The sequence below is a fragment of the Malus domestica genome, chromosome 17 (genome assembly GCF_042453785.1).
Source record: "Malus domestica chromosome 17, GDT2T_hap1".
NCBI lineage: Eukaryota > Viridiplantae > Streptophyta > Magnoliopsida > Rosales > Rosaceae > Malus > Malus domestica.
Window position 1 is genome coordinate 25,637,166 of NC_091677.1, and position 11,543 is coordinate 25,648,708.

General features: G+C 35.9%; 2 protein-coding genes across 3 annotated transcripts; both read right to left on the minus strand.

The window, feature by feature from the left end:
* Positions 1 to 350: 350 nt before the first annotated feature.
* On the minus strand, positions 351 to 6,902 carry LOC103437259 (DEAD-box ATP-dependent RNA helicase 15-like). Of its 2 annotated transcripts, none has more exons than XM_029098142.2 (12): positions 6,614 to 6,902; positions 6,383 to 6,499; positions 5,557 to 5,657; positions 4,499 to 4,671; positions 4,086 to 4,317; positions 3,859 to 3,977; positions 3,456 to 3,512; positions 3,181 to 3,365; positions 1,222 to 1,366; positions 1,021 to 1,104; positions 832 to 895; positions 351 to 596 (listed from the first exon to the last, which is right to left on the minus strand). In XM_029098142.2, exons 2-12 carry the CDS (start codon positions 6,496 to 6,498, stop codon positions 586 to 588), a joined length of 1,287 nt encoding a protein of 428 aa, XP_028953975.1. In that variant the 5' UTR covers position 6,499; positions 6,614 to 6,902; the 3' UTR covers positions 351 to 585. The 2 variants fall into 2 exon arrangements, with proteins under 2 accessions (XP_028953975.1, XP_028953976.1); XM_029098143.2 differs by having other exon boundaries at positions 4,499 to 4,801; positions 6,614 to 6,886.
* A 1,692-nt stretch (positions 6,903 to 8,594) lies between these two features.
* LOC103437258 (embryo-specific protein ATS3B-like) lies at positions 8,595 to 9,784 on the minus strand. Its single transcript, XM_008375732.4, has 3 exons — positions 9,420 to 9,784; positions 9,218 to 9,325; positions 8,595 to 9,059 (listed from the first exon to the last, which is right to left on the minus strand). Exons 1-3 carry the CDS (start codon positions 9,552 to 9,554, stop codon positions 8,787 to 8,789), a joined length of 516 nt encoding a protein of 171 aa, XP_008373954.1. The 5' UTR covers positions 9,555 to 9,784; the 3' UTR covers positions 8,595 to 8,786.
* Between the last annotated feature and the right edge of the window lie 1,759 nt (positions 9,785 to 11,543).

The following is an 11,543-nucleotide window of genomic DNA, read 5'->3' on the forward strand; positions in this document are numbered from 1 at the left end:
CATCTGAGTCCAATTTCCAAAGTATACGAGAATTTGGCCCGACGGTTCTATTGCGCCTACAACTCGATTGTTAGCCATTCTCCTCCCTCACGGCCTATCTAAAACCCTTTTGGCTTTATGAGTAATTGCCGTCTAAATTGAGGGTATTATAGTCTATAAGTTTTGGCTTTTTGTCTAAATTAAGGATGAAATTTTGGCCATAAACTATTAAAAACCCGAGAAGATGGGCTATAAAACCATGAATGTTTTGATAAATAAGCATTGTTGATGTCAAAAAGATGCGAGGAAAAGATACCAAAATCATTTCATCCATCAAGTAAATAAATACAGGAAATTAAATGAGCATAAACTTTAGTGAAAAGAAATCTTAAGTTAAAACTACCATCACATTATCATAAACAATTCAGCTAAATCTCAACCGTACAGATCCTCTGCTTCCTATAACAAAAGCATCCTAAATCCGCTTCCCTTATAACAAAATAGTCTACATTCAAAACAAATGTGCTACTAACTGAACCGGAACAAGGCAACCAGATCCAGAGTCCACCGTCGCCTGAATTTTGCAGGGTTCCCTTCGGAAAATGATTACACTTGCACTGCATAAACCAGAACAATTTGTGAGTATATCTGTATCAGAAATTACAAGGCAAGAGTGCCACAAGATTTCATCATGATTCCAGATTTTTCTTTTATCTTTTCCTGAACAGAAAAAAAAAAACAAGTATCTCGATTCATGCGTGTCACATTCACTATTGACGGTACTTCATTCATCGTTACTGTGTTAATGCTTATACTAGATCATGTACAATTTATGAAAAAAGGATATCTTACTGTAAGTAGAAGTATCAATTTGCTCGGGAAGCTCCTTTATGTCCACCTCAAACCTTGACTGGACCTGAACCGATCGATTTCGATTAAGAGAAGGAATAGCAGAAGCATAAGAAATTCGGCCAGTATTGAATTATGTTTATATGGTTATGTATTATATACATATAGTACATACGTAAGCACACAACTTACCTGATTAAGAACTTCTGAATCAGATGCAGAAGATACAAATGTAATTGCTAGCCCCTTGGTACCAAACCTACCAGCTCTGCCAACCTGTGAAGGAAGGAAAACCCATCAGCCACAGCCAGAGTTTAGGGACAGTGTGTACGCCCCCGACAAACATAGGCAAACAACAAAACTGTTAACACGGATATGCAAATGAAACAATACCCTGTGCAAGTAGGTATCAGCAGAATCAGGCATGTCATAATTGATAACAATGTTAACACGCTCAATGTCAATTCCCCTTCCTACTAAATCTGTTGCCACAAGAATTCTTGAAAGCCCCTCCTTGAAATTCTTGTAACGTTTTAGCCTGCAATCGGAAAACCATGCAAATTAGATGAGGCTAAATCCCACACAACAATTTTGGCACTCCTTTTTAGCCATCTGCACTCCAAACTGAATTTACAACTTCATCTAAATGTCTAATGCACAAACAAGATAAACAAAAGACAACAAGCAAAAACAAAAAAAAAAACAATTCAGAACCAACTAAGCAACAACAAAACATCCTCCAATCACGTGGAAATGATAGTAAAGTCAAACCAACCAAACCATACAATTACTGACATAAGATTCATAAACATTTTTTAAACCATGTAAATGGTCCCCTATTATTCATAAGGAAAAGAAAAAAGAAACAAAGGCCCTTTTTTGTTCATTTTCAATTTCTAAAACCAGACCAGAATCAGTGACATTATTGGGCGTGCTAATCATGCCATATGCAACAAATACTGGAGAAATAAGAAATGATGAATAGGAAATCAGAAATCCCGAATATAATTATGCTAAAACAATGCAATTACTTCCTCTAAATGCTTCGCTTTATGATTTACACATCATCCTCTAGAGCCAAACGTAGCAAGGAGAGATCTAGTGGATAATCACAGGAACAGGAACCATAGTTAATGGATGCTAATCGACAGGAGAGTCCCAACTAAGGAAGTAGGTAGATTAGTCACTGAATTAGGTCAGATGAGGGTATTATTTGGAAGGACTATGATCATTGTAATATCTATAGAATTGATTCTACTTGAGGGACATCTTGAGTGATCCATTCATGGGTAGTTGTAGGTAACCAGCAGAAAAAGAGAAGCATAAGTGACTTCTTTTTAACTATAAACTTCAGATGGAGGGAAAACTTGACTTCTTTTTAACTTAAAGGATATGAAACATAATTTACAAACATGTTAATTATGACGTTACTCTCAAAAAATTACTTCCACCGTATCTAAGCTTTATAGCCAGCTGGAGCAACAGTGAATAGTTATAATAAAAATGATTAAAAAGTAATTAACACATCTGTACTTGCAGATCATAATGCATTCACACGGTAAACCAACAATATATCCCAAAAAAGAGCACAGGCATACGAAATTATAAGCTGGGGCACGGACTCGCATAAGCCTGCTTGAGGCTATAGTGAACTACAGGGACCTACAATTTCTCAAGGGTGGTGCTATCCACTCATTTTTACTTCTCACACACCCCTCTCAATTTCCGACCTTCTGATCGAATGAATTGAAGAAGATCAGTGGACATCAATTGACAAGGGTCTGTGGGAGGTAAAAAGAGGTGTGTGAATAGCACTACCCTTTCTCAATCAAGAATTAAAGAACCAAAAAATTGCATCTATTAGGACAGAAGTCTGACAGTTTACAATGTAGTACATAAGAAATCAAATCAACGCACCAATTTCACAATACTCTAATAAGCCAAAAGTATACTAATTTAACTTTAAACAAAAAAAAACAAAAAAAAGAATTTCACTCTTTTAGCGTAAAAAAATTGTGCAACATTTGGATAGTAGAATAACACAACCAAGTACATTACTAAACCCTTACTATGAATGGTAGCAACTGTTAGCATATGTTTTCAATAAAAGTGGTGATTTTCACACCCCCAAGTTTATTTCACGCACACCCTATTATTTGCTTAATAGTTTTTTATGTAATTATATATAGGGTGGTGATTTTCACACACCCCATGTTACCTCTCACACCCTCAAAAACCATTGAACAATTAAAAGGGTGTGTGAGAGGTAAAATGGGGTGTGAGAAAATAATATATGGACGAAGGCTTGACACTCACACATTCGATGTCATCCAAAAGGGATGGAAGGCATACCTTTCTTCCTGAGGCATTCCAGAGTGAATGCAGATGGAGGGGAAGTTACAGTCAGCAAGTAACTTGTTCAGCTCAGCTGCCCTGCTTACACTCTTTACAAAAATAACAACTTGGTTGAAATCCAATGCATCAAGGAGGTCAGTCAACTTGCGGTTTTTCTCAGGCTCACTCAATTTGATGTAGTGCTGCAGCAAGAGAGCAAAAGGGTGAGCAAGCAAGAAACACTTAACCAACAACACAAGAAATCATCAATCAGATTCACATGTTAGACTTACCTGTACGAGACCATGAAGAGTCAATTTGGCCTCATCATCCACATAAATTTCCATGGGCTGCAACAAACAAATATGATCACAAGTTGAATTCAAACACAATGGCCTCCAATGTCCATAATAAGCAAATGTGAACAATAAGACCAAGAAGCAGTATCCATAACATTCTATTATTATAATTATACTCTAAGACGAAGAAAAAATCTCCGTATGCTGCCTGACACAGGTAGACTGTTATATGATTGCTCCAAAACCTTGGGATCAGATTCACTGTCCAAGGCAGACCGGTTGAGCAAAATTCTAATAAATTAGGAGTAAGACCAGTAATTAATATTATACCAACAATATACACTCACAATAAGGTGATTATTTCTAAATTCATGTCAAGGATTAAAGTGAACATTACATCTTGCATAAACTTCTTGCAAACAGGGCGTATTTCCTTGCTTAGTGTTGCTGAAAACATCATCACTTGCTTGTCATGAGGAGTCAACTTAAATATCTCCTGCACATCTCTCCTCATGTCTGAAAAGATAGAACAAATGGAGAAATAAATCAAACAAAACAAAAACAAGTTTTTCCACAGTGAAATTGTAGGAAATGTCCATTAACAATTAGCCGCAAAACACTTACCAAGTGACTCAAGCATCTTATCGCATTCATCAAGAATAAAGTGTCTGACATTCTTCAGTCCAAGCTCTTTGTCTCTTGCCAAAGCTAATACTCTCCCAGGTGTACCAACGACAATGTGAGGACATTCATTTTTTAGCAAATCTTTGTGAACCTTGATACTAACACCTCCATAGAAAACTGCAACCTTCAGGTCCGGCAAATAAGTACTAAACCTCTCAAATTCATGACAAATCTGTACCGAGAAACACAGAGGTTAGTTCATGAAACAGAAACTGAACATAGAAATGTACGACGGAAACATTTCTTGCTTCATATCCAACACACATATATATATGCATCACACACTGACACAGAGATCAGCATTGTAATAGTTCAAAAATAGATTTCTCTATACTTAAATTCACAGAACATACCTGGTAAGCCAATTCTCTCGTGTGGCAAAGAATAAGAGCAGCAACCTGACCAGCTACTGGATCTATTTGCTGAAGGGTTGACAGAACAAAGACGGCAGTTTTTCCCATCCCAGATTTTGCTTGACAAATAACATCCATTCCTAAAATAGCTTGAGGGATGCACTCATGTTGAACTGATGAAGCAAACAAAATCGTACCGGACGAAACCTCAGTAAGTATAAATGACCTTCCAGATCCATTTAATGGAAAGGTTTACCAAACCAGTTTTCTTGCCGAAATCATGAATATGGAATTAGTGATTACCTGGACAGAAAAAAGAAAACAAAAAATTCAGAAACAGTTAAACATGGAAGATGCTTAAACAAGTACAACAATCTTTCCATTCTCACATTCCATGTAACAAAAATAAGGTGATGAGGGAGTGTTCACATCTCTAATTGCAAAGGATATTGATATTCACACAATCATTTTTACCTCTCACACACCCTTGTTAATTTTTGGCCATTAATCTTCAATTCATTCAATCCAACGGCTGAAAATCGAGAGGGGTATGTAAGAAGTAAAAATGGATTTGTGGATAGCCCTACGCATTGTTGCATGTTTTAAATTAGCAATTCCTATGGCACATCTAATCTAACATATAAAAACAATGGAGGAAAAAACATAAGGCATTCGAATATTTAAGATGGTTAACAATTAGATACTTGACATCAACAGCTTTATTGAAATTTCAAACTTAACAGAAACTCATCCAAAGAACTGATATATTGACGCCATCTCATACCAGACCAACTAAACTCCCAAGAAGTTAAAAGCGATTCCCAGACCAGCTAAACTAACAAGAAGTTAAAAGTAATTCGGAGTCTATAGTGCACACTCAAGTTGTATGCCATGAACTCAGTCATTTACTTTGTAACCAGGAATACAAAATGAGACGTAACCATATATAATTATGTAACAATCTTTTCGCAACCAAAAGATCAAAAGCCTAATGCCTCTTGAAATTTATTTCAAGAATAACCAATGACATAAAATGAAAACAAAGAGTAGAACTTTGCCTTCCGAAGGATGTTCGAATCCAGAATCCACAATTGCTCGAAGAAGCTCCGGCTTCAACAGGAAGTCTCTGAATCCCGAACTATGGATGCCAACATATCCCCTGAACCATATTATATAATAGGTTAGAACGAATAGATTTTGGGGACTAAAACCAAAATAACATTAAATCATCACAAATATGAATTACAGATTAGCTAGACATACAGCACATCTTAACAAACTTTTGTTGTCATTTATCAAGCCATAACAAAGAGATAGACGCATAGAAGCATTACCCTCCACTGAGAAATTAAGAAACTGCAATTTCCATAAATCACTACAGTATCATGTTTTTCCCACACTAACCACAGTAATGCCTAGAGGAAGGTTAACTTTCCGGTCTAATTTCTTTTATTCGGACACGCAATTATTAGATAACTATACTTGGGCTGCTAAATCTCAACCTCATTCACAATGTCAACCTTATTCAGTTGATTAAATCATAGAAAACGCATGAGGCAAACCAGCACAAGACCCCAAGTAAAAATGCTATCAAATTTTTTTGTGAAGAATTTAATGAACCGAAGGAACCCATACTTTATATACTTTTTTTCCTCAGTTTCACCAATCAAATGTGCAAACAATACCAATAATCTAAGAACAAACCGACCGGAAAAAAAAAAAACAAGTGTTACTAAAATCAAAATTTAAAAAAATACAACGTTTATCTATATACATACATAAGCAAGGACCCAATTGATTAGTGATAGTAATTTCAGGTGAATTTTATATCAAAAATTAATAAATACAGATTTACAATAAATAAAATAAACTGAAGACACTAACTTTTTGACGGTATCGCCAGAAGGCTTGGCAGAGACGGAGTTGGGGGCGTTTTGGTCCTCCTCTTCGTAGTCGACGAGCTCCTCTTCGTACCCATCGTTGTCTCTGACTTCACCCATTCTATACACCCACCCAAAATTAGACTTTCAGCCAATACAATTTCACCAGGAATTGCGAATCAGAAACTTCAAGAACTCATTCAACAGCTCAGATAAGGTTTTCTAAATTGCATACCTTTGAGCTTCCACTGAGCAAGAGAGAGAGAGATACGGAGTGATAATCTGCAGGTGCCGAGACCTCTGTGAAAATTTGAAAAAAAAAAGTACAAAAATTGAAAAAAAGTTTGGGGGAGATGAATGGAGGGAAGGGGTACTCTAGATCTAGGGTTTGGGTTCGGAGAGAGGGAAGAGAGGACTTAGGGTTTCGAATGGAGTGCAGAAGATATAGGAGTGTGGGGGATGGTGAGTGGACGAAATCACCCTCCCGGTTGCGTTGGACTCACCTAGACCTGCAGATTTTTTGAAACTCGTTAATACGATACGAAATAATACAAAAAATAATAATTTCCGATTAATGCATTAACTAATCGAGTTATTATCCAATCATAACATAAAAAATAACAATTTCCAATTAATACATTAACTAATTGAGTCATTATCAAATCAATAGGTTAATATCGAGTTCTTAACAAATCTACCCACAAGAACCTGTTTCAATTTGTTTTTAAAAAAATGTTAATCTGGTGAGTTTCAACTACTAAACAAACCTTACTTAGTCTCACATAAACATTGACAATCGTTATGTAGAAGAGAGTGCTAACATGGGTTATTTGTTTTAACCTGTTAAGTAAAGTTTTTTGCATTAGTACCCTCTTCCACATAAACTAAGCATTGAAATTACCAACACCATCTAGTCTCATCTCCCTCTTTTACACGTCGTCGTTTATGCGAAGACATATCCATGGAGGCTCATCTCTCCCACGCCCCGACATATACTTATTCGTTAAGGATGCCTCATGATGTAACTCTCATCACACCACTTTTTTCGAAGAATTACATGTAATTTGATTCTACTCTCCAAAGTTACGTAGGCAGTTTAAAACATATTTGCTACCCTCCAATCAACCCCATTCCCCCCATGGTCGGTGCTCATTTGGTGATTTCAACGAGATATCACATCCGTCTGCTGTTGTGCACAAATTTGATTCCAACTACAAAAATTAGAATGAATCACACGAGCATTATAAAGGGGCATGAGAGAGATTCTGTAATGTGCATCGCTTAGGTGAGGAAAGGTGTTGCGCTTTATATGTGCACATCCATCTCTCTTAGCAAGACACGTTTTGGGTATGGAAGCCCAAGAAACAAAACTGGCTAAAGCGGACAATATTTTGATGAGAAGTCAGCTTTGACAATTTGCAAACGACTAGTTAGAATAAATTATTTACAAATCTCTTTTACATTGGTACATTTATAATGATCTTGTCGTGCATTTCTATTTCTTCCTATGTACTGTTCTTGGATGTTGGATTTGCGAGTACTAAAGCATTTAAAATAAACTACTTAGAATTGTGCAACAATGATTTCGTGAAGGAGTTTAAAATGACTACTTAAAATGAGTCCATTTTTTATTCTCTTGCCTTGTTGTAATGTATTTATTTGGTTTCTAACCAATTTATCCTAATTCTATTGGTGGAAGTTCCTTATCCAAACACAGCCAAAGTTAATTTGTGTTGGTAATTAAAATGAACCAAAGAAATAGTAAATTCACTTTAATCAAAAGTGTCGACGAGTCCAGCATAGGATTGTAACTTAGCAATGCATTAAAGTAATTAATTGTATAGAGAACTAAGTAGAGGAGGCAAGAGATTCATCACCATCTCAATGCTGAGGTCACATTAAAGCACACGCCCTGAGCCCTCAGATTAACAAGATACACCCACCTCTAATAAGTGTGTAGCAAACCACAATTGTTCTGCTCAAATTAAAAACAAAAGTAAAAAGTGGACAAGGATCCTCTTTGTAGAAATCTGCAGAATCAATCAATCATGTCCGTTCATCGTACATCATGCGGTCAATTTTCATTACAGACTATTTATTTCAATTTTAAAATAATTTATAACCATACGATGTACAATGAATGGACACGATTAATTAATCCTCCAGATCCCCCCACAAAGAGGATTCGGAGAGGATCCTATTCCGTAAAAAGTGTCTTTGCTCTACTAAAATCAACTTTTATTTCTAAAATTCCATGTTCTTCATACCATCAATCAACAACCCTCACCACAACCAAAAAACCAACAAACACATAATGCTAAAGCATCAATACACATTACATAGCAGAGCCCTAAATGACCTGAAATTAACCAGGAATCCTGCACTGCTAATCTCCTCTACATTCCCAGCTACATGCTCCAAGTGGAGGATGCTGCAGCACCGTTACACTGATTAAATCCATACCAAACACCGTTTGGAATAAAAGAGTTGTAGTAAAACGTAACAGCCTTGGTGTAATGGCCATAGATTGTCACTGCCTCTGTTTTCCACCCATCGTATCCGCTCCGGTACAGATACACATAACAGATCTGGTATGTACATGGCCCCGAAATCTTAAACGTATCCGTCGAGCAGCTCTCGAATGTCCTCGAATACGGATCGTCGATTCTAGGAGCGTACACCTGATCATCCAAGAAACAAAAAATCGAATATAATATTTACTTATTAGTTTTATTAGTTGTAATTGCAGTACTTTTCTCGTCAAAGTCATCTGTACGTTGTCAGACTGTTAATCCGGACGGTAAATCCAAAAAGTGGTATAGATTAAGACTAGTATTACCTGATTGCCATAAGCATCACCAAAGGCAATACTGATCTGATCTCGTGTATAGCGGGGCGAAGAACAGCTGGTCTGTATTGATACAGTGTAAGAACAGCTCCCTGCGTTCTGCAAGAGTGACATATAAATTAATTTGTAGTTTAAGATTATGAAGTAAATAATATAATCTGTGTATTAATCGAGAAGAATTGATGTTAATTACCTGGGTTTTGTTGATATTGAAAGATGTGAGAGGTTGGGGCTGTGGAATGATTGATCTGCTGCTGCCTTGTGCGAAGGTGAAGAGGAAGAGGAAAAGGAAGCCCAAATGAACAAGAACACTCACAGCCTTCATCATTCTTGTTTTTACTTTTCAATTCTGTCTGTCTCATCAGGCAATAAGATCTATATACTAGAGTTCCCTCTCTCTTTCACCCTTGAGCATTAATCTCCTTGTCATGTTGCCAACAAATCATTAGTTGCACTTGCCCTAGATGAAAATCGCAGTAAATTCACCTGGGTGACATGATGATTGGAACGAATTTTAGGTTTGTAATTTTCGAACAAATTTTTAGTTTTATTCATAATGTTGATAAATTACACGATGAAGTTAAAATACCAATGTAATTCTTGGTGGCATAGAAAAGCTAAAATACCATTGTAATTCTTTTTGACATCCGAAAAAGTGAACTGTTGTAGTAAAACTAATTGTTAATTTTTTTTTTAAATCGAAGTAAATTTAGTGGGAAAGAGATCCTCTCCGGATCCTTTCCTCTTAATCCACCAAATCAGGAATTCGTGCGGTTAAAATTTAATTTAACGGCTACAAATATGGACTCACTTTAAAAATTATAATAACTTTAACCGTTTGATCAAATTTCAACGACACAGATTCTTTAATTTGATGATTAGAAGGAAGGCCTTCCCCCATCCTCGAATTAATGAGTACAGATCCAAAGAAAGAAACGACAATTAATGTCCCCTCTGAATCCCAGGCTACCTGCTACCATGTGTCTATCCGCGCTTCTTGTCCTCCTTTTGGGTCCTTTCTCCACTTGTATCTCTCTCACAGCCAATATAGCGTGGCATGACCTTAAGCAATAAGCATCGGGCAGGAATATACTTCACAGTACACTGGTACAGTTGATTTTTTTCTTTTTTCTTAGCTATCACACCTGTACTATTTAACAAATGCCCTTTTTTTTTTGGGGATTAACAAATTCCATTTTATCTCTATACTTAATATTGTTTTACTTTAACATCTACAATCTTTTTTAGTATTCCACCTTATAATATTCCGTCAATTAGTTAAGAAACCGTTAATTGTGTTGATGTGGCATGAAAGATTTAGTCTTATCAATTACGTTAGTTGTGTGCATGTGAAATGGCATGTTAGTGGAACTCATGGATAATGTGAGGTAGGTTAAACTTAAATCAAGGTTTGATTTCTTCATATTAAGGGAAAAATATCAAAAGAAAAGATTGAATTTCAAGATTCGCAAATCAATTTCAATGCATTCGGAAACTTTTTTGCAAAGATCTTAGAGTTCTGTCATGAGAATCTCTACCTTTATCGCTCTCCTCTTCTTTATATTTTTTTTTACTCTAGAGAAATCAAACACTGGTTTGAGTTTAGCTAACATAATTGAAAAGACTAAATCGATAATGCCACATTAGCAATTAACGACTCTTTTACCTATTTGAAGAATTAAAGTAAAGTGAGACATTGAGGGGGAGTGCATGTGTAAAAATGAGATAATATAAAGTGTAGAGGAAAAGTAGGACATAGAGAAATAATGCATGTGATAAACTAAGTCAATATAGAATGTAGGACTAAAGTGAGATTTGGTGAAGAGTACAAGGTCATAGCTAATAGTAAGTTCTTTTTTTTGTCTTTGCAAATCAAGGTGTAATCCAAGTTGATTAGAGTGTGTTTCTTGTCTAATCCGAAGTTCGAATTCTTCATTCCGTATTCCTTAATGTAGAATATTCTTCGGACCCTTTCTGTATCATTGTTACTTTAACTAAAACATGGGCTACCCAAAATAAAAAGAAAAAAAAATACAGAAAATCGGAAAATGATGTAGCACCAATTAAATTTGTGCTTTAATCAAATTGAAATTTGATTAATAATTGTAATAAAAATTTGTACAACATAGAATGTGCTATATCATTTGTTGGACAAAGTTGGTGTCTCTAGCATTACTTAAATTGAAATGGTTATCTAGCCAACTTTCAAATCTTCCGTACCAAAAATTAGTACCATAAAATTACCCACGTATAAGAATTTGACACATGGCACCTAACAAAAACTCATTTGACTCCAAAGTGTAGAGCTCCTTTAACA

Excerpts from the sequence above, each read along its gene's own strand:
- LOC103437258 (XM_008375732.4), bottom strand. The coding sequence starts at position 9,554 with ATGATGAAGGCTGTGAGTGTTCTTGTTCATTTGGGCTTCCTTTTCCTC. Across the intron at positions 9,326-9,419 it reads TCAATATCAACAAAACCCAG|AACGCAGGGAGCTGTTCTTA; the intron begins GTAATTAACATC and ends TCACTCTTGCAG. Across the intron at positions 9,060-9,217 it reads GTGATGCTTATGGCAATCAG|GTGTACGCTCCTAGAATCGA; the intron begins GTAATACTAGTC and ends TTGGATGATCAG.
- LOC103437259 (XM_029098142.2), bottom strand. The coding sequence starts at position 6,498 with ATGGGTGAAGTCAGAGACAACGATGGGTACGAAGAGGAGCTCGTCGAC. Across the intron at positions 3,978-4,085 it reads TAAGATGCTTGAGTCACTTG|ACATGAGGAGAGATGTGCAG; the intron begins GTAAGTGTTTTG and ends CTATCTTTTCAG. Across the intron at positions 1,105-1,221 it reads CTGATACCTACTTGCACAGG|GTTGGCAGAGCTGGTAGGTT; the intron begins GTATTGTTTCAT and ends CTTCCTTCACAG.